This window comes from Pleurodeles waltl, chromosome 9 (assembly GCF_031143425.1).
Source record: "Pleurodeles waltl isolate 20211129_DDA chromosome 9, aPleWal1.hap1.20221129, whole genome shotgun sequence".
NCBI classification, from domain to species: domain Eukaryota; kingdom Metazoa; phylum Chordata; class Amphibia; order Caudata; family Salamandridae; genus Pleurodeles; species Pleurodeles waltl.
This window is the reverse complement of record NC_090448.1, coordinates 324,603,751-324,626,184: the sequence shown is the minus strand read 5'-3', so window position 1 is coordinate 324,626,184 and position 22,434 is coordinate 324,603,751. Positions and strand designations below refer to the sequence as shown.

At 44.4% G+C, this 22,434-nt stretch overlaps 1 protein-coding gene across 2 annotated transcripts in view; it reads right to left on the bottom strand.

Moving 5' to 3' along the window:
• Positions 1–2,088: 2,088 nt before the first annotated feature.
• RBM6 (RNA binding motif protein 6) overlaps positions 2,089–22,434 on the bottom strand; it is a 1,032,809-nt gene continuing 1,012,463 nt past the window's right edge. For both annotated transcript variants that reach the window (XM_069206836.1, XM_069206837.1), the window contains one exon: positions 2,089–2,327. In XM_069206836.1, coding sequence (XP_069062937.1) covers positions 2,202–2,327 — 126 coding nt within the window. In that variant the 3' untranslated portion in view covers positions 2,089–2,201. The remainder of the gene's footprint in view (positions 2,328–22,434) is intronic.

Genomic DNA, 22,434 nt, shown 5'->3' with positions numbered 1-22,434 from the left:
CAAAAGTGGGCTGCCTATGCCAAGGAAACTGAACTTCTAAGTGTCTTACTTACCTCAGAAACTTAACCTTACTTACCTCCCTCAGGAACTGTTGATTTTTGCACTGTGTCCACCTTTAAAATAGCGTATTGTCATTTTAACTAAAATCGTATATGTTACTGCTCTAATCCAAAGTTCAGAGTAGTCGGGGATAAGAATTGGGTCGACGTCGATAGTGGGCACCACCGACGTCGGGAGCGTCGATAATCGACCCGGCGACGGGAAAGGTCTCAAGCGTGTGACCGGTGCGGATCTGTGCACGGCTCCAGAGGTGGCCTCGTGGCTGGGGCCGAAGCCACCAGTGCGGAACCCGAAGGCCCCTCAGCCAAACCCCTTGGGCCCAAAGGCGCCGTATCGTAGTCGGCAAGCCTAAATATGAGGAGCATGGCCTCATAAAACTCTTTTAAGGCGGGGGTCGCTTTGACTTCGGGAAACTCAGGGAAGCGCGGAGCTGACCCAGACGCAGGCTCCGAGGACGGAGGCCTAGTGTGTGGACGCTCTTCCCACGTGGCGTCGGCCGAGTGATGGGGCGAAGTCAGAGAGCGATGGGACTTCTTCTTATTATTATCTTGACCCGACGATTTAGAAGGAGACGAGTGGTGATGACTCCACGACCGATCTCAAGACCTTCCTCTCGAATGAGACCGGGATCTACTCGGAGTCAAGTGCCGGACCGCCATTAGCTTTAGGGACCGCTCCTTCAAAGCCTTTGGGTGCACGGCCCGGCACTCAGAGCACGACTTTGGGTCGTGGTCGCGCTTGAGACACCACTGACAAACCCGATGAAGATCGGTCACCGACATCGTCTGATGACAGTCCGCGCATGGTTTAAACCCGCACTTCGGGACATCCTCGAAGCACCAAAGTCGCACAGAAAAAACTCGACAAGCGGTTGAATTCGGCCACAAAATAGCCAGGGTAGCTCTTCTCTGAATCAGCCTGTAGCGCGGAAAGAAAAGAACTGACGTCACTGCACGAGGGCGGCGTCTATATACTACTCCCGACTTCATCACGGCGACCACGATGCCAACGCCACCCGCGGAGTCGGCCAACGTCACCTGCCGACGCGCAAGGATATTGCTCGAAGAAAAATCTCCAGATCCAGTCTGACGCCTGGGGAAAATTCTAAGGTAAGGAATCTGCAACTAGAAGTCTCTATCAGATATGCCATATTTTACAATCTTTCACCTTGTGAACAGAATACAAATAATATATCCAGGCCTGATGATGGTCTTCAGTGCGAAGCCTCCTGCTGCCCAGGGTCATCAAGGTCTACAAATAACTTTTCTTTTTAGAGGATTCAGCCTTGATGAAGTATTATCTGGTTAAGAAAGTCTAAGATATGGAAAGTATTTTGTCAGAAATAAGGAATTGTGCCAAAACAGCAAGGAATTCCCTTCACACACTGCATGCAGTAGAAATCTAAGCTATGGTGGCGTGGCTCTGGATGGGTGAAGATTGCAGGAGGCAGATAGTCTGAAGTTTGGACTTTTGATTTTTAAACGTAGGGACTGGGCCACTTCTGTGATTATGCTTTTCTATCCATGTTTAACATTGCGATGCTCTCTATTTGTAGTGTAGGACTCCCAGCTCAGTAATGGGGATGATTCATGTAAGTTAGTCAATGAAAGATCCAATAATTGAAAATATAAGCTTACACTGCTGATGCTTGAGCTCTACCTTTGTGTGTGTGAGATAAGCCTGCACTGACACTTTGTGTTGCACCTGCCATGTGCTAGAAGCTTGTGCCTTGCCTATAGAAGCTTGCACCTCTTCTATCTGCCCTGTCCCGGTTGTATGCTGATTTACTTGTATGGCTGGTGTATGTGGTTCTGCACTTGTTTTAAGTGAGACTATTTAATGCTTTTGGCCATGATGTGGAGTGGGTGTGCAAGGCAGGTTTGCAAGTCTGCTTTTTATGATGGAATCAATGGGTTTCTTATCAGGGGCTAAGTAATAAACCATGTTGCCTATTTTCTGTAATCCAAATAAAACCTTATTCCAAATGATAATGTCTTGTGAAATAATGAGATAAAACGAAAGAAGATCTTAATTTCATCTTTTTATTACAAAAACTGTCTAGCAGCAATAACATTAATAATTGAAAAGTGTTTCTGAGGACTATGGGCAGGACAGACAACAAATATTGTTTAATTACAACTTTACACAAGTTCTTTGAAGCGGGCAAACATTACTTTCCTGGCAGCGTCTCGGTAGGATTCGTGGGGCAATCTCTTATAAGGCTTTGTTTGAGGCTCTTGGTCTGCCCCTTCAGTCTGATCATCTTCCTACAACAAAATACAGATGATATTTGTTTAGATGTTAAGCAGTCTAGTAATGTAGTTGACAGGATGTTTATTATATTATATATCAGTAATACTCCTTGGTAGAGGACCAATAACAATAAAACTGTAAAAGGTAAGTAAGGCACCAAGAGCTAAAGTAATAGATGGGATATGAAATGTAGAGGAGCAGTCTCTTAAATGAGATGAGAACTACTACTTGAAGTTAACAGAAGACAAATCTCAGAGTTTGCTTCCACAACCAGCCACAATGCCATACACAGATGCGCGCCCCCCCCCCCCACACCTTGCTGAAGCCTAATACATATGAACAGAAATCTGTACAACAGAGGCAAACAAGGCTACACAGACAATAGAACAGCTTACATTTCTTATCTAGTCAACTGGCCCTTTCACTTTACTCACAAACACAAAAGCCCTTATCTATGTGTTCTTGAGAACAATATCATCTCCCCTCTAACTCTTCCAAGCAAATCTATCGAACACTTTTACTCTTTGTGGATTGTATACAACCAGTGCTAAGCTACCGAAAATCACCTCACATAGAAAAACCTCCTCATGATTGAGCCTATTCGATCCTTTAATGACTCCTCCACATTTGTCATCATTACTTCACTCCCTACCACCACAGGACCAAACCTTCCTAAACAACCCAGTCAGCTTCATTCCTAGGTTCCTACCTAAATAAATGAAGATTCCACAGTTGAGCTTCAGGTCTCGGCTGAGGATGGTTGGCATGAAATGCCCATTGCACATCACTTAACACATTCCTCCACTCCAAAATGCTTGTTAAATACAACTGTACACCTCCCACCATTCCAAGAAAAATGAACTTCACCAGTCCATTAACTTGTAGCTCGTACAACACAGATCTTGGGTATTTCATTGCCAGATCATCCAACAATCTACAAATAACTTGTGAAACAATCTGTACTCCATTGTCACAGAAATACCACCTTCTCTAAAGATGCCTTCTAAATATTCCTTTCCAACAATCTCTGATAGCTCTAATTTTGAACGATAAATGATGGCAGCCTAAATATTTTCTTCCTACATACAGGAGGTCCCTGAATGTCAATGTTCAGTTTTTCCCCACAGCCTAAATGTGACATCTAGTGGGGACAATCGTAACTCCTGGACCATGCGCCTGTCACTGGTGTCATATGCAACATATACTTTTATCTATCTGCTAATCTATCCTTGCTCACCAACATATCTAATGCCCCTTTTAGCTAAAGTGGACTGTAGTTGGCCATGATATGCCCACTTTATAATATATCCCCTTGTGAATACTTAACGCCCTCCATTATCCTGACAAACTCGTCAAGGCCTGGAAAACATTTCTTCCTGGCCAGTCTTTTACCAAAAATCTTTTTAACTCTTCCAACAGCTCGTCTCCCTTCTACATATTTGTCCATTTTGCAATCTTCAAGTCACTATTTCTTAACTGTCAAACAGTTTCACTCATCATATAGTCTGCAGGAAGCCTTGACAATCAGCCACTGTCCTTTGGGGCTCCATTAGAGTATTTGTTAGCATTAAGATCACTCTCACTCCCAGTAGATTCACTGTCATACTCATAACATAATTTCTTCATTAACTCCTACAACTGAAAACATGGACCACGTCTTTATGATCAATTTCTGTATTGCACACCAGCCTCCCACAAGTAATATCAACAATGGTGTATGTTAAGCAAGCAAAACTCCAGTGCATTCTTAAAAATCAGTAGTTAGGCCCACAGCGTCACAACAGTTATACTCTCAATTAAATATATCCCTTTCTTCATTTGTTGTTCCAGTATTTCTGCTATGTCTGCAACCTCTTAGAATACGCCAAAAGAAACTACTCAAGCTGACTGAGTGAGCAGTGGCTTTGCTGGCAGCATCCAATAAGCAGACGTTCTTTTGTTAAACACAATGACTCTCATTAAATGTTTGAAGGAAATCACAATGCCCCAATTTTGGAGGAAATCCAACAGAGCTGCACTAGCCATAGCACTTTCCGAGATACAGATTATATCCTGATACTTTTTTTCCTGTGTACACACTAGGTTCTGGCAAACATTATATTATGTGGCTGCACGAGTCGCCTCCATGAACTTTGAGAGTCACTGGGTCTATTACTACAATTATTACTAAGACCCTTCAATGCTCCAGACAAGGTGAGCAAGGTAACAGAAAAAAGATTCCATGGAATAACTTTGCTCTCTAATATTTTTGATACTTTATGTCAACACCTTTGAGTTTAACTACTAAGTGGGCTGAAGCATGAAAAAATATAACAAGTTCCTGTGAAGTTGAGTCAGGAACACTTACTTGTGGAAGCCTGGAACAGACAAGAAAAAACCAGGCCATCATGCTGAGATCAGCTGTTACCCAAAGACAGACATTCTTGTTGGTTGAGAGCTGCTGCACCCCAGCAGATAAACATGGAAGAACAGTGTTGCCCTGGTGGCACTTCCTTGTTTTAGTGCTGCAACTGCAGGATCGTGTCTATTGATGCAAAAATCTTATCAAAGATGGTGCATAACAGGTTTCAAGTGAATGTAGGTGTGGTGAACCCACCACAGTGCCTAACAACAGTGACTATGCAGAGAAAACATGGCCGTGGATAAAGCCCAACAGCACTAAATGCAAGCAAAATTAGCAACATTGGAAGGAATCACTTTTTTTGTTTTGCGAGGACGGAGTGCAGAATCAGAGTATTAGGTGAACTAATGATACATGAGAAATGAGGGGAGGAAGTTGAACTTGAGAGGACATAAGTAAACAGTGGTCAATCTGAGGAAGGAGGCAAGTGAACTGATGAAGAAGAACTACTGGAGTGGGACTATTAAAGGGCATCAGACATCTTGCCCCATCTCTGAAACTAGTTGAAAGAGGACTGCCGTTGTCATGTTTCAATTGACCCTTATAAAGACTGCATAGTACCTTATTCCAAAGAACTATTTCCTAGTTCCAGGGCTCACAAAGACCACCACTTAGACAACAAGAGTCCTGTCAAATGTACTTAATACCAGAGTTCAAGTTGTCTCCAGTCTCAGTGACCAGGTCAACTGATGACTCAAATGATTTGCAGTCTTATAGAAAAGGATCAAATGAAGTAATATGTCTTAAACTACCAGCTGAAAGTTTCCAAGCATGAGATCACCCACAGAACTGTGACACCCCACTGGACATCAAACTTCACAAGTTCACCCAAGCACTTTAATATTCAGAAGAGTGGTTCAAAATGATCTGAACTCAGAATGGCCAATATCTACCAACAGACCAAGAATCCCCACATGGGGCACAGAGATGAAGAGTTTAAAAAACAGAGACTTCTTGACTTTCTGGGACTGGATGTTGCTTATATTAGTTATTTCAGGCCAGCTGATCAGTGAGGATCACACTGCTCCTTGGTGGTATCTGCTCCTCTAGGCTAGTTACACAGATATTCTCTAGTCAGCTAGGCCTTATACACGTCTTAAGATCAGAGCTTCTCTCCTTGCAGGGGCAATGTCACCCTTTTATGGCAAGGCATGGGAGCTTCTCTTCAAAGGCCACAGCAGCAAGGCTTCTTCAATGACTACAGCTGCAACCCAATAGCGGTCCCATTCCCAATGGTGGGGCATTTGTTCATGACCTGTGGTATAAATCCCAGGGGTTTTTAAATGATGAACACAACACTGACTCAAAGACGACAGTGTTTCCAACACATTGGTTGGCTTAGGTTCTGGCAAATGTTATGCTATGTGGCAGCCCATAAGTCATCTCCATGAACTTTGAGAGTCACTGGGTCTACTACTACAATTATTACTGAGACCCTTCATAGTCATCACTGTGGTCCCTTTCATCACATTCTAGATAGATCCGCAGAAAGACCAATTATTTTGTGCATTTCATATCCTAAATGGACGCCATCAACATTTTAGCATACACACCTTCCCCTTAAATTCCCCACTGAGGTGTAATAAAGGGAGCAGTTATGAATGACTGGCTCGTATAATGGGGGCCACTGGAGGAGTGGGGAAAAGAAAGGCAAGCATAATGTCTTGGAACAGAGTAGGTTGGGTTATGGTTGGAGGGTTGATAGTGAGGCCCCTGAGAGTGTGGTGATACTGAGTGAAAGCTATGGGTCAGAGAAAGATGGAAAGGTAAGAGATGGAGAAAAACCTAAGAAAAGAAAGGGAAAAAGTTGGAGTAGGATGTTTAGGTTCTAACATGGGTATGGGAGATGCATGATGTTGTGGGTGAGGTGAGGATAGAAGCTCATCCAAAGAGAAAGGATTGAGGGGATGAAGCAAGGGGAGGGAGTAAGAGGAGCTTGCAAATGTGTAATGCTGGTACACAGTGAGGACTGAAATGAGAGAGTGTAGAAGTAGAGAAGGGAAGAGGGGAGAGGAGGGAAAGTGTGCAACAAACAGAACTTAGCATGGAAGTGGAAGATAAGGTTGGAGATGGAGATGTGAAATGGAATAGGTAGCTCAGAACCACTAGCAGCTAGTCACATCTGTGGGTTGAGGCATGTTTGAAGGCTATTTATTACAAATAAGGACACCGACCTAAAGAGACAAATGTGCAAAGGTAGTATGAGGACCCAGATGCACAAAGGTGAGAAGTGGAGGCAAGCAATTAGGCAATTGCAGATGGTTTTTACAACATACACAGATGTGGAGGGAGGTTCAATGGATGCCCTTAAGTGCAGTTACAGACAACCACACGTGCTATGGAAGAAAGGCAGGTAGCCAGATAAAAAATACAGAAATTATTATGCAGGCTACACCAATACATGAAAGCAGGGGCATCTGTTTTTAACATCAGTGAGCTACCTTGAATTATCCGTGGGAAAAATTATTCAACAGTCTGAGTGATCATGAGAGAACCACGTGAAAGTAGAAAGATGGGAAACCCCAAAAGAAAAAGAATAAATATGTCATCGGTCTACTAAGAACATCTAAATCTTGATTTTCCAGCTAATATCAGACAGCTTGCTCTCTAGAGACCTGAAGAACAAAACCTCCTCCTTCTCACTTTGAGCTACTAAACATCAGAGCAGCCACCAGAGCTCCAAGCTGGTCATAACCCTTATGTTTCTCATTCAGAAAACCAAATGTAGAAACAGTGTCTGATGTGTGACAGATAGAATTTGGAAGGAAATTCATCAAATGGAGATGTCTTGTGATCATGCTCATGTAGATTCCTGATGAGGTATTTGGAACAATGCAAGTTGTCTGGCCTACTTCTTGATGAGCTGCAGTCTGGGGCGTGGGTGGAGTGGGGAATAGTAGGGCAACTTTATGTCTGAGGCATAAAGAACCTTATTTTTAGTGTTTAGCCTACACATCTTACTTCAAACTGAATTAGTCTCATGAGTGTACTGTAGCTTCTTCAATTTCAAAAGTACATACCCAGTCAACATAAAGACCAACTGTGTCAACTATAGACACACCTCAAAAAGCATCTCATACATTGCTGTACAAATATATTACACAAATCTGGTGACCGGTCTATAGGTCGTACAAAACTTCGTTTCACCTCTATCCAACTTGATGAGTCCTCCGAAGGTGCCTCCTCTGGATTTGCCTCAGAGTGTTGTCTACTTCAGGGTTGAAGAGATGACTACATGTAAGAGGCATGTCAACTATGGTGGACTGCACTTTGGGTTTAAACCCTCAGATATATAACCATGCATGTCTCCTCAATACCATGCCTGTAGCCAGTTGCCTACTAGACAGTGTCAGCTGCATCTAGAGGAGACGTAAGTAAGATGATGGCGATGTTCTTCCCCTTTTCTATTATTGATTTAGCTCTCTTTTAGTGTTACTTTGGAAGGTGTGACATAAGGGTTTCCATGTTTTCTCAATGCTGGTGGTCATACCTGTTGAGAAGATCTTTAGAGTTGGTGATACAACATTGCCTAACCCCTGCCCTCTCTATTTATCTACCTCCTCTTTCTAATCTCTAACTGTCTTTATCTGAGGGGGTAAAACCAAAAGTGTCAGTGATATGGCTATTTTACTTGCAGTTGAATCTACCGGAGTCGGATTTCACACAGGCCTATGTGTATAAGTTTTCCTCTATTCCAGGGGTAACCACTCTGGCTGTTGCAGGTCTGTGGAAAAACTCTCTCTCTTGTTGTCAAATGTTAGGCAGCATAGGTAGGAATTGGTTTTACTTACATACAGGGCTCATGGCTTCAAAGAGTAAACATGTCTTCTTTTCCCATCTCTATCTGCACATCAAAGATGACTTGAGATCTCTTAACTACTCTGTGATACAAAGACATGTCATCTGGGGGAGGGCCTTGAAGGATAAATGTCTATCTTTTCCTGGGTTGAGTCTGCCTCAATCTCCTTCTATAGTGTTTCTTACTCACAGTGTGCCTCAAATTCTGCCTCAAGTTGAGTGTACACAAGCTCCTTAACTCTTTTGGTGTTTTTAGAGTCTTATGTCTTTCTGCCTATTGTCTAGGTCTTCTCCATACTATGAGAACCGGGATCTTATTGTGTTTATTGGATTCCTTAAAGGCACTCTTTTTTTAAATTAGTAGATCTATATCTGCCTTCAGGTTATTTTTATTCTCAAAGTTGGTGATGTTGTGTTTCTTTTGTCCCTGTGGGACTTGTCCTTTGACAGGCCCTGTTCCTTGTTTCCTCATAGATCTTGATCATTCGCTGAAGTCAACTAGGTGCCTTAAGGCAACCCCTCCCCAACGGTTTTTTTTTTTTGATCAGACAGGAAGGGAAGAGTCTCAAGCCCTTGTGAATGCAAGCTTTTATGGCATCAATGACATGGACTTTTGTGGCTCTATCTTTTCGATCAAAGTCCTTAGCTTCAGTGATTTCACAGGTATTGTGCATAACTTGCCTTTTTGGGAGGGGGCACTTTAGACTTAGGGTCTTTCTTATGATGTAAACTTTGGACCTTGGATGAATAATCTCAAAGTCTGAGGCATCCTGGCGTTCATCATGAGCTTCCTCAATATAATCCTCTTTGGAGAAACCCAACTCCTCTTTTGATGGAGCATCTCTCCTCTGGTTCTCGAGCACTGATAGACCTGCCATGTCTGCAGCTGCTCAGTAAGAAGCAGCTGCAGTTAAGAGTTTTTGGTTTGAAAATGGAACAAGTGTAGCAGTCTTCGGACTTATAGTCTCTCGGCAGACAGACAAAACATACTGGATACTCATCTTTTAAGGCAGTCTTCCGAATGCAGTGTGAGAAACATTTGAAGATTGTGCTCGTACTCTAAGAGGTTTACTATAATTTCAGAAACCCCATCTACTACCAATACCATTCTCTGACTTTGTCAAAATGATCTCCCTTGCAACTGGAAAATCCCCAAAAAGCCTTCGATATGTGCCAGCCATCTCACCACTGACTCAAATAGGTGATATCAGTTACAGCTTTTATTTTAATAGTTGAAGATTGCAACCTGCTATCAATGTGTTGAATAAACACTTTTGCTATAAATATCCAGTGATTTATAGGTGATCTCTAGCAAGATTCAGTTTCTGCTTTTGTGTGTGAGACAGTTGAACCAGATCAGTCTATCAGAAAAATAGCTCAGTGCTCCATCCAGTCAAGAGGTTACATGCAAATATCAGATAGATAACCCAAATTAGAGATGTATTGTTTTCACTGTAGAATGAAGTTTTACTCAATGTGTAGGTAAAATTCTTTGCTGTTAATAAACTCAGATTTGCAGCAATCCTATTTTCTAGTTCATCAAATCACAAACTGCAGTCTCGCTGGAGAAGCAGACTGCTGGCCAATGATGTTGATAACATATTGGATTTTCCAAACTCCAATTCAAGTGAGTCTTAATCGAGTGCCATGTCAGATACCCTTAGTGATCTCATACAAAAAAGCAGCCTAGTGGCGTGTGGACACAGGGCACCCCTAACGTTTTTAACCCCAAATGATACCTCCATAACACACTTGTGCGTGGATGGATTAGGGACAGTGTTAAACCTCATTTTCATGGGGCAATGTGTCCTGAGATGAGGCACAACACATCATAATAAAATACAGTTTATTTAGCAAAGACAGACCCAATATGTGAGGGAGTTCTAGGGCACAGTTAAAAAAATTAAAAAGATTTATTATTACACAAATTCAAGTGCAGATCCTTAGTCATTACCTTGAAGCAATAAGCAAAATCAAAGTTATGGTCAAAATCAGAAATATTCTAAGTCTCAAATGACTAGCAAAATCAATAAGAAAGCATCCTTAGTAGCATTGGAAAAGTCTCAGGAAAGTACTGGCTTACCCCCAAAATCTACAGTTCATATAGAAAATCTTCTCACAGAAAACAACTAAAACTGCAAATTCATCATGGTGCAAGCAAAACAGTATTATGTCAGCAATTCAGAGTACAGCTCTATTAAACGTCATCCTGCCTTCCTACTAAACGACTACATTAACACTGATTCAGCCTTTCTATGCTATTGTCATCTGTAAATGGCAGGACAATCTAGTTACAAAACAACAGTGAGCTATTGTGAATGAATGCAGTACAGTGAGTTATTGGAAGAGGCCTGGTTCTATCACAACATTACTGAGCCCATGTTGTAATGCTTGCTTCAAGAAACGCAAGAAGGCTGTTAATGGAACATGACTTACTTTGACTGTGTTCTGCAGAAATAATAAACAGTGAACACGCAGAGTGAGACATCCATTTTGAACAAGATGGCACTGAGGCCTAGTTAGCATAAGGCAGGAAAAGGCATGTAAACATGTCATAGTGAATTTGTTTCAAAGGTAATAGCTTCAAATAAGTGAACACATATAAAATCGAAAGCAGAGACATATTTTGCACAAAAAACTCCCACAAACTATACCTTAGGCTAAATACCTTACTTTGAATCAATGCAACTGAGTGTTTGGCTAGCTGACCCAGCACCACTAGTAGCAGTATCATCCAATTTGCCAGCAGCTATTTCAAGAGCAGACACCCTCAAAAATAACAGCATTGTGAGATAATGACCCTAAACAATAGCTCTTCACCTACTGTAGTTGAATAGACTAAGTTACTTCCAATTTTGCTACTCCTTTTACCAAAGAGCCACTTGCTTGGGAACTCTATTCCCCTCTCCAGTTCCGCTCACTATTGCAGGCAGAACTCCCAACATACCATCTACATCAAATTCACTATATCCACTATGATTCAATTGCAAGTCTGATGCAAATACTTCTCAAGAATTGCCCCAGTCTCTGCCATAGTCAACTGCCCAACACCCATTTACTAACATCAGTTATAAAGCACCTCTTGACTGCTCAGGGAACAGGCAGTATGCCATGACTTCCTGGACTGAAAAGGCCCAAACAGGTGCACGCCTAGGAACTGTGGGCGTATGCAGGTTCTATTCGGGTCTGTCCCAATCCCAGTGATAGGGGAATTATGCAACAGAAGATTTTTCAGAAAGCTGAAATGCTGAAACTGAAATGCTACTGTCATTAAGCTCTACATCACAAGCTCACCTCTAAGAGCCTATCTGATCACAGGTACCTACCCTCTTGATCCACTGAAAAGAGAATATCCCCTTGATTCCAAAGTGGGATCACATACAGTACTCTTTACCATGTGGAAAGTCTGTTTCTTTATGTGTTTTTTCAATTTACCAGAATTCATTAATTAACGAGAACCGTGGGATAACTCTCCAGTGGTTGCTCTGAACTAAAGTAAATGTTACACCCCTGTCCCTTTGTACAGGATTGTGTTATTGCCATACCTCTATCTTTCCCCAGTTCTGTACAAACTGATACTTCCTTCCTCCTAATGAACCACAACTTGTCTGAGAAGGTACAAATCCTTATCAATATTGTTGCAAAAATAGGGCCTGTGGGCACGGAAATCCCCTATTTTAATTCTGATGTCCGTCACTGAAAATTCTACACTCTGTTGTTACTGAGAGGAAATGAACACTTGTTCTTTAATAGATATCAGCTGGTGTTAACATATCTACATTTTTGCTACCTCAAAATGAAAGAAAATTAAAAATACTCTTCTGTGTCAAGACGGACAGAGCCTTAGTTGTCTGAAGGTCCACCTTAAGAAGGGCACAGCATCAACTGGCATTGTAGGAAGTTGGCTCTGTATATACTATCTCAAAGTGAGAGATAGTGTGCACAGAGTCCAAGGGTTCCCATAGAAGTTGATAGTGGCAAAATTAGATAATATTTATGGCTCTATTTTGTGGTAGTGTGGTCGAGCAGTAGGCGTATCGGAGGGTAGTGTTAAGCATTTGTTGTACACACACAATCAATAAATGAGAACACGCACTCAAAGACTTAACTCCAGGCCAAAAGGTTTTTATATTGAAAAATATATTTTCTTAGTTTATCTTTAGAACCACAAGATTCAAATTGTAGGTTAGTACATAAATTGTAAGGTATGTGACACAAGTAAGTATAGAACTTTGATTTAAAACAGTAGTACACACAGTTTTGGTTAAACTGGCAATAAGCTATTTTAAAAGTGGATACAGTGCAAAAATCAACAGTTCCTGGGGGAGGTAAGTAAAGCACTTCAAGTTCAGTCTCCTGGGCATAGGCAGCCCACTGTTGGGGGGTTCAAGGCAACCCCAAAGCCACTGCACCAGCAACACTGTGCCGGTCAGATGCAGAGGTCAAAGGAGGGCCCAAAACACATAGGCACCTATGGAGAACAGGGGTGCTCCGGTTCCAGTCTGCTAGCAGGTAAGTACCTGCATCCTCGGGAAGCAGACCAGGAGGGTTCTGTAGAGCACTGGGGACACACACACAAGCACACAAAATACACCCTCAGCGGCACAGGGGCGTCCGGGTGCAGTGTGCAAAGTAGGTGTCAGGTTTGTCGTAGAAAACAATGGAGGGACCAAGGGGTCACTCTGCCGATGCAGGCATGGCACAGGGGGGCTTCTGGGGCCAGCCACCGACTGGGCTAGGATGAGGGTCGTCTTCTGGTCACTCCTGCACTGGTAGGTGGTTCCTCTTGGAACTGGGGGCTGCGGGTGCAGTGCTTGGTCCAGGCATCGGGTTCCTTTGTTACCAGGCAGTCGCGGTCAGGGGAGCCTCTGGATCCTCTCTGCAGGCGTTGCTGTGGGGGTACAGGGAGGTCGACTCAGGGTGCCCACGTCGTTGGAGTCGCCTGGGAGTCCTCTCTGTAGTGTTGGTTGTCCTGAACTCGAGCTGGGGGCGTCAGGTGCAGAGTGTGAGGACTCATGCTTCTGGTGGGAAGTTGGAGTCTCTTTAAAGTTGCTTGTTTTGTTGTTGTTTCTGGACAGAGCCGCTGTCCTCGGGAAGTTCTTGGTCCTTTAGGTGCAGGTCAGTCCTTGGAGTCCTCAGAGGTAGCTGGTCCCGCTGGATGCGTCGCTGTGCAGGTTCTTTGAGTCTGAAGACAGGCCGGAAGGACTGGGGCCAAGACACTTGTCGTCTCCGTCATCTTTTCGGGGCTTTCAGGTCAGCAGTCCTTCTTTCTTCAGGTTGCAGGAATATGATTTCCTGGGTTCACTGTCTCCCCTGAATGCTCAATTTAGGGGTGTGTTTAGGTCTGGGGGCAGTAGCCAATGGCTACTGTCCTTGAGGGCGGCTACACCCTCCTTGTGCCTCCTCCATGAGGGGAGGGGGGCACACCCCATTCCTATTGGGGGAATCCTCCAAAACAAAGATGGAGGATCTCTTAAGGCAGGGGTCACCTCAGCTCAGGACACCTTAGGGGCTGTCCAGACTGGTGGGTGACTCTTCCTTGTTTTTCTCATTATCTCCTCCGGACTTGCTGCCAAAAGTGGGGGCTGTGTCCGGAGGGGCGGGCATCTCTACTAGCTGGGATGCCCTGGGGGCGCTGTAACAACAGGCATGAGCCTTTGAGGCTCACCGCCAGGTGTTACAGTTCCTGCAGGGGAAGGTGAGAAGCACTCCACCCAGTGCAGGCGTTGTTCCTGGCCACAGAGTGACAAAGGCACTCACCCCATGAGGCCAGAAACCCGTCTGGTTGTGGAAGGCTGGCAGGAACTGGTCAGCCTAACACCGGTGTTTGGACTGGTATACAGGGGGCATCTCTAAGATGCCCTGTGTGCGCATTTATCAATAAATCTCACACTGGCATCAGTGTGCATTTTTTGTGCTGAGAAGTTTGATGACAACTTCCCAGATTTCAGTGTAGCCATTAAGGAACTGTGGAGTTTGTGTTTGACAAACTCGCAGACCATATACCCTTTATGGCTACCCCGCACTTACAATGTACAAGGTTTGGCTTAGACACTGTAGGGGCACAGTGCTCATGCAACTATGCCCTCACCTGTGGTATAGTGCACGCTGCCTTAGGGCTGTAAGGCCTGCTAGAGGGGTGACTTACCTATGCCACAGGCGGTGGGATGTGGGCATGGCACCCTGAGGGGAGTGCCATGTCGACTTAGTCATTTTCTTCCCCCAGCACACAGAAGCTGTGAGGCAGTGTGCATGTGATGAGTGAGGGATCCCCAGGGTGGCATAATACATGCTGCAGCCCTTAGAGACCTTCCCAGGCCACAGGGCCCTTGGTACTAGGGGTACCAGTTACAAGGGACTTATCTGTGTGCCAGGGCTGTGCCAATTGTGGGAACAAAGGTACAGTTTAGGGAAAGAACACTAGTGCTGGGGCCTGGTTAGCAGGATCCCAGCACACTTTCAATCATAACTAGCATCAACAAAAGGCAAAACGTTAGGGGGTAACCATGCCAGGGGGGGGCATTTCCCTACAGGCATATTCAGGATTTTCATTTAAGTCTAGGGCTAAAAACAGGGGTCCTTTAACCACCCATATGTTTGTTCGAACTGAACCAGTTTCAGCTAGGTTGACAGAAGGCTTCAAACCCTTAGCAAGTTGCCACGCACTCCCTGCTTTATTGGAGTAAAGGCAGAAACAACTTAAACTGCTGCCATATCTTTCATCCATATCTGGAAAATAGTTCCAAAGAGTTTGCAGCCCTCATAATAAAACAAGCAGACAAACAAGTTATTTACCTTCTGTAACACTTTTCTGGTAGAAACGTGATCTAACTGCAGATTCCTCACCTCAGGCGTCAGAGTACATCATCTGGAAAATCTTGAGCAGTACCTCTGCACAAAAGGTAAGTGTCGTCCATCGGCTCTGCGTGATCTGCGTTGGAAGTAACATCACAGTACCCACATAAGTTTCACCCTGGCATGCTGACATCAGTTTCTTTTGTGACTATTTCCACGCCAAAAACATGTAGCCATGAAAAAAACAATGTTGGAACAGTGTGCAGTGTCTAATGCGATCTTTAGGGTGAAGAGCCCAGTTTGCAGACTGAGGAGGATCGGTGAGGAATCTGTAGTTAGATAGTTAATAGAAGAAAAGGGGTTACCAAAGACAACTAACTTGCTCTTCTGATCGATACTTCTAACTGGAAATTCCTCCCCTTGTGTGAAAATAAGCATCCTTTTAATCCAATGCTACGATCCAGTCCCCAGGGTAGACAAGACCTGAGCCAGAACGAGCACCTTAAATTTCTCTTTCCGTGGAAAGCCGTTGACAGGGGACACAGATAGTCATCTGTCCTTTTTCCGTACCAGAAAGTAACAGGAAAAACAATCATAACCTACATTTGATGTGGGTACCTTCTTGAAGGCTCCTTGGGTCAAAAGAGCTTGAACTTCCTAACGAAGCAAGGAGAGATGGTCCTCAATCAGCCATTCTTGGGATGGTGGGAAAGGCAGAGGAGTTTCCAAGAATAAGAGGGTGTACCCCTTTCACACAACTTGAAGCACCCACTTGTAGGAGGTAATGGCAGACCACTGGGGCAGGTGGTGCCTGATTCTGCCCTCAGTCAGATGGCTGTGTTGGATGGAGGATGCACTAAAGACGCTGAGGGTCGGTAGTTGCTGGGGGTGGTGGGAACTTGACAGCCCACTGGGCCTGGCTCCTGTTTCCCTCATGCTTTACCTCACCCACAAAAGGACTGGTCAGGTTGATGTACTTGTAGGCACAGCTGGTATTGCAGAAGTCCATAAGTGCTCTGACCAATCTGAAGTAGCAGCGAAAGAACTGTTGCTGAGACCGATTAGACAGGGAAAGCCCGAGGGATCTGGGCGTAACCGACTCTCACAAACGTTTTGGAGTTCTGTGTCAGTTCTGGTGCTAAATAGGTTGGAGCCATCAAAGGTCCAGTCAATCAGGGACACCTGAACCCAGTGGACGTAACCAGGCGTGGAGACACACCACCACCCTAGAAGCCATGGCTCAGTTTAGGGAGTCCGTGGTATCCAGTCCACACTTCATGGCAAACTCCCAGCATCCTGAATGCCCACTAAGGCTTTTTTGATGATAGCTCAGTAACCCTCAGGAAGCAGCTTGACATCCAGGTCCTACAACGCATGGGAATGTCGGTCCAAGAGGCTTGCTGTGTTCACCAATCACAAATCTAGGCTGGTAGAAGAGAAAATATGCTTCGCAAAGGTGTCCAGCCTGTTGTATTTTCTGTCCGGTGGAGTGTAAAATAACACATCTAGGTTGCCTTCAGATGTACAGGCCTGCATAATAAGGCTCTCTGGGATGCGGTGCTGGAAGAGAAAGGCTGGGTCTGCTGGGGCACGATGATGGCATTGAGCAATCGTGCGAGGCACAGGAGCCCCTTTACAAGGTTTGGCCCCAGTCGCCAGGAGAACGTTGGTAACGGCTTCATTAAAAGGGAGCAAAGGTTTCGCTGAACTGGCTCCAGGGTGAAGCACTTCCCTCAAGACAATGGTCTTGACAGCTGCAGCACCTCTGACGTTCTGTGCATCAGGATAGCTACGGATGCCCCTTCCTCGAGCACAGGGCCTGGAGGGGAATGCATGCCAGAGTCTGGGGAAGTGTCCAGATGACTGGCATAGCCCAGCTCCTTACACTAGTTCTCTGCTGGTTCAAGGTCCTCCCCTAGGAGACCAAACCATTCTCCACCTTCAGGAATTTAGGGTAGAACTGTAAGAACAGGCGCTGATGGGGCTTTGACTGCATTTGCATTCATGTCAGAAGGTCCTGTTTCAACGTTGGGAATAACGATGGGTACATCGTCAAGCAGCAGCATAAGAGACAGCCCCAGAATGGAAGGGGTTGGGCTAGAAGAAAGCGCCATAAGGACGGGGGTCTGTATCTTGGGGCGGATCCAGAGGGCCTGGCTGGTGTTGAGGGCGAACCCATCGGTGATAACCTAGCAGGGACATCTCTCAGCTCCAGGAGCCTGAAGGTGCACCAGAGGGAGTCGGTGGTCCACAGATGTCATGCATAGTGTCTAAAATTCTTAAGCTGGGCTGTTGCTGCTCTGGCCAGAGGGAACTTGGGGTAGCGAGACACAGGCCCAGGCACCTGTACCGTTGGTGGTGTGTGGGACTAGGGGCCTAGAAGCTTGGCACTTCAACAAGTTCTTGTGCCTCGGAGTTACCTGATTTAGAGGAGAAGTCTTGGACCGCGAAGACAGGGGTCTGCGAGAATTACCTTGTGATCTCCCAAGGGAGTGAGACCAAGACTGGGGCAGAGCCTTCTTCTGCCTCACTGCCAAGAGCTTCAATGCCCACTCATAAATCTCTGTGATTTCATGGACTTGAAGTCTGAACAAGCCTTGGGGTTGTAGCTCCACTCCAGGAACCACAGGCAAACCAAATGAGGGTTAGAGACAGACATCTGCTGTGAAATTCTCCACACACGTCCCTAGCACAATGTGAGCAAAGCTAAAAAAAAAAAAAAAAAAAAAAAAAGAAAATGGTCAAAAAGTGACCGAGGTTTGTCTATGCTGTTGGCACAAAAAAAAATGAACTGATAGCAGGGCACTGAGGTGGCACTTATATGGGCACTGCATCATCAATTATGACGCCAACATAAAGCTGATCGACACCAACTACCGGCATGCTGAGGTACTGCTCAAGATTATCCAGATCCTGTCTGATGCCTGGGCATTATTCTGAGGTAAGGATTCTGCAGGTACTAGTGAGAAATAACGTTTTTTGCCAATGGCAATCAGGCTCCTACCTTTCTTTTTAGGAGTTTCAGAAGAGGAAATACACGAAAAACAGCATTTGGGTTGCCTGTCCACTGTAGACATTTTCAAAGTGTCTGACGGAGCTGGATCAATCATGCAGAAAGGGTCATTATCTGGTACCTAGTATCTGCGATAAAACATTACTATGAAAGACACAGTATAGAGCTGTACATTCAGATCTAGGTTCTGATGTGGTAAAGAACTGATACTGTGTAATGTCTACTCTTTTTTTCTAATCCTTTCAGTCATTGCTGTCAATATTTGCATCCTAGACTTCACAATCACCTACAGGATTCAGGTCTTACTACTTTTTGGAAATGTCTGGGAACAACACTGCAACTTTCAAAATAAACTGTCTAAGCGAATATGGAGTGCTCAAGAGCAATGGAACTGTACATTTAATAGCCTTATTTTAGATCTCACTTTCAGTGACTTTGGAACATATATTTGCCTAGACACCAATCAAAGAAGAATAAAGATGGCTACAATCTTGGGTGCTAGATATAAAGAAAGAAGTATCCCAGAGAAGGAGAAACACTCCAGTGCTCTATGTTTAGATCCCTAATGTAGAAGAGAAAATGTCTATTTACCTGTAAAGAGCTCCAAGAGAAACAGGTTACTTACCAGAAAGAATAGTTTTGATGTTTGAAGCTCCTCAATGTTCACATATTGTGCTTTAGTCCATCACCTAGTGGTTTTGTCTAGAAGCCCCATGTAGAGATAAAAGTTTATCTTTATGGGTATCGACCATAGGTGGAGTTAGTGCTACCTCTCTGTGATGTGGAGTGCAAGCCTACAATGGCATAACACATATATGCAATCTTCAGACTTTTTTTTCATTTTCCTGTAAACCCGTTCGCTGCTAGGCCTCTTCCCCCTAGAATTCTAAGCCCTTTTTCTAGCTATTTGGGATAGTTCTCACTTAGACCTCCATAATTCTTTTCCACATAAGGTACCCACACCAAATTTGTGTCCCTTTTTTTTTTCTTACAACATCCTGGGAATTCTAAACATAGCCAGGGTTTGTGGATTTCCCTGGAGGGGACTGACAAAAATACACAAAATATAGCTAAAGTTTGGGTTTATTGGGAAAAATAAGAAAAAGTGCAACGCAAAAGTGTCTATTTTCCCCCCGTTAAAATGGCATCAACTGAGGGTTTGCTGAGCTAAAGTCATCGTCTTTCCAGCTTTCAGACATTTACAGAGCTGAATACAAAAAAACACTTTTTTTAACCACAATTTTGGCATTTTTCACAGAGGTAGACCTTTTTCTTCATTTTTGAGCTTTCAGCCCACTTCCAGTTTGTGGTGGAAGAAACATAGACAAAATCCTGAATTCAACAGGGGGACATTTATGAAGATCCCTCAAGGTTTTCCTAAAGCATCTAACCGTTGAAATAAAAAAAATATTGATAATAAGTAGGATAAAACAGCTATTTGTGACAACATTTTAATTTGTAACATCTTGTCATGGTGACTGGTTTACAAAAGCAAATTACCATTATGTCCCCTTAACCCTTTGGATGCGGGGATATATAGGGTTTGTATGTTTTCCAAGAACCCGAGGTGCCCACAGCCAACTCAACTGCACCTTACAATGTTTTTTTATTGTGTACTGGGTATACAGCAATACACATGGTGAAATATAAAGATTGAAAAATGGACAGCAAGAAAACCTATGTATTTTTAAAATAGACACCAAATACAGTTTAGGAGAAGAGGTTATTTATACATCTCTGAATTTGTGGGTACTTATATTAGCACGTGATTCAGAGGCATTTTTCAAAATGCATCCTTCTTGCAAACTGGCTTACATTTAGAAGGAACAAATGTAGAGAGATAACATGGGTAATAAATGTTCTACTAATCTGTATTCCTACATGTCGCCCGATAACAATGGTACCTCACTTGCTTGGGTAGTCCTTGAGACTGCGACAGGAAAGGGGTCAAAACAGAACATGGACATATCACATGTTTTCCGCTGAAAATGTATCCTTTGTTGCAATGTGTCTATCTGTGGATTTTGGGCCCTAGCTCAGCTGACACCTAGGGAACCTTTGCAAACCTGTATATTTTATAAAACTGGTCACCGAAAGGACAAAATCCAGTTGTTCCTTTGGTGTCAGGTAGTGCGGTGACAAATTACAGCAGCAATCTCATTATATAACGGCTGATAGTAACCTCTCTGATTATGCCAGTGCTCATACTATAATAGGGTTTGAATACCGGCAAATCCCTTATTTTGCCACCTTTCCACATATGTGCTTAGTGAGGCTGTAGGTAGCAATAAGAAAATTCCAGGTTTGGAATGCCCTTTTGAGTCTGCGCAAACCTGCAAACTTGTGAGTTTTAGGGGGGTTTATCAGCTCTTCTTCAATTGTTTTCCATACTGAGAAAGCTTTGAAATGTATTCCTAACAGTTAGGGAAAAAAGTAATTGGAGGGAAAGTGAACTCGTAAATGCTCATCCGATTTTCGCATGAGCAAATCTAAAACATATTTGCTTGATCTAAAGTATAGTTCACAAATATTATTTAGGAGTACTGTAGGAAGTTGGCTCTGTATGTGCTATTTCAAAGTAAGGAATAGCATGCACAGAGTCCAAGGGTTCCCCTTAGAGGCAAAATAGTGGTAAAAATAGATAATACTAATGCTCTATTTTGTGGTAGTGTGGTCGAGCAGTAGGCTTATCCAAGGAGTAGTGTTAAGCATTTGTTGTACATACACATAGACAATAAATGAGGTACACACACTCAGAGACAAATCCAGCCAATAGGTTTTTATATAGAAAAATATCTTTTCTTAGTTTATTTTAAGAACCACAGGTTCAAACTCTACATGTAATATCTCATTCGAAAGGTATTGCAGGTAAGTACTTTAGGAACTTCAAATCATCAAAATTGCATGTATACTTTTCAAGTTATTCACAAATAGCTGTTTTAAAAGTGGACACTTAGTGCAATTTTCACAGTTCCTAGGGGAGGTAAGTATTTGTTAGGTTAACCAGGTAAGTAAGACACTTACAGGGCTTAGTTCTTGGTCCAAGGTAGCCCACCGTTGGGGGTTCAGAGCAACCCCAAAGTCACCACACCAGCAGCTCAGGGCCGGTCAGGTGCAGAGTTCAAAGTGGTGCCCAAAACACATAGGCTAGAATGGAGAGAAGGGGGTGCCCCGGTTCCGGTCTGCTTGCAGGTAAGTACCCGCGTCTTCGGAGGGCAGACCAGGGGGGTTTTGTAGGGCACCGGGGGGGACACAAGTCCACACAGAAATTTCACCCTCAGCAGCGCGGGGGCGGCCGGGTGCAGTGTAGAAACAAGCGTCGGGTTTGTAATGGAAGTCAATGGGAGATCTAGGGATCTCTTCAGCGCTGCAGGCAGGCAAGGGGGGGGTTCCTCGGGGAAACCTCCACTTGGTCAAGGGAGAGGGACTCCTGGGGGTCACTCCTCCAGTGAAAGTCCGGTCCTTCAGGTCCTGGGGGCTGCGGGTGCAGGGTCTCTCCCAGGTGTCGGGACTTAGGATTCAAAGAGTCGCGGTCAGGGGAAGCCTCGGGATTCCCTCTGCAGGCGGCGCTGTGGGGGCTCAGGGGGGACAGGTTTTGGTACTCACAGTATCACAGTAGTCCTGGGGTCCCTCCTGAGGTGTTGGATCTCCACCAGCCGAGTCGGGGTCGCCGGGTGCAGTGTTGCAAGTCTCACGCTTCTTGCGGGGAGCTTGCAGGGTTCTTTAAAGCTGCTGGAAACAAAGTTGCAGCTTTTCTTGGAGCAGGTCCGCTGTCCTCGGGAGTTTCTTGTCTTTTCGAAGCAGGGGCAGTCCTCAGAGGATGTCGAGGTCGCTGGTCCCTTTGGAAGGCGTCGCTGGAGCAGGATCTTTGGAAGGCAGGAGACAGGCCGGTGAGTTTCTGGAGCCAAGGCAGTTGTCGTCTTCTGGTCTTCCTCTGCAGGGGTTTTTCAGCTAGGCAGTCCTTCTTGTAGTTGCAGGAATCTAATTTTCTAGGGTTCAGGGTAGCCCTTAAATACTAAATTTAAGGGCGTGTTTAGGTCTGGGGGGTTAGTAGCCAATGGCTACTAGCCCTGAGAGTGGGTACACCCTCTTTGTGCCTCCTCCCAAGGGGAGG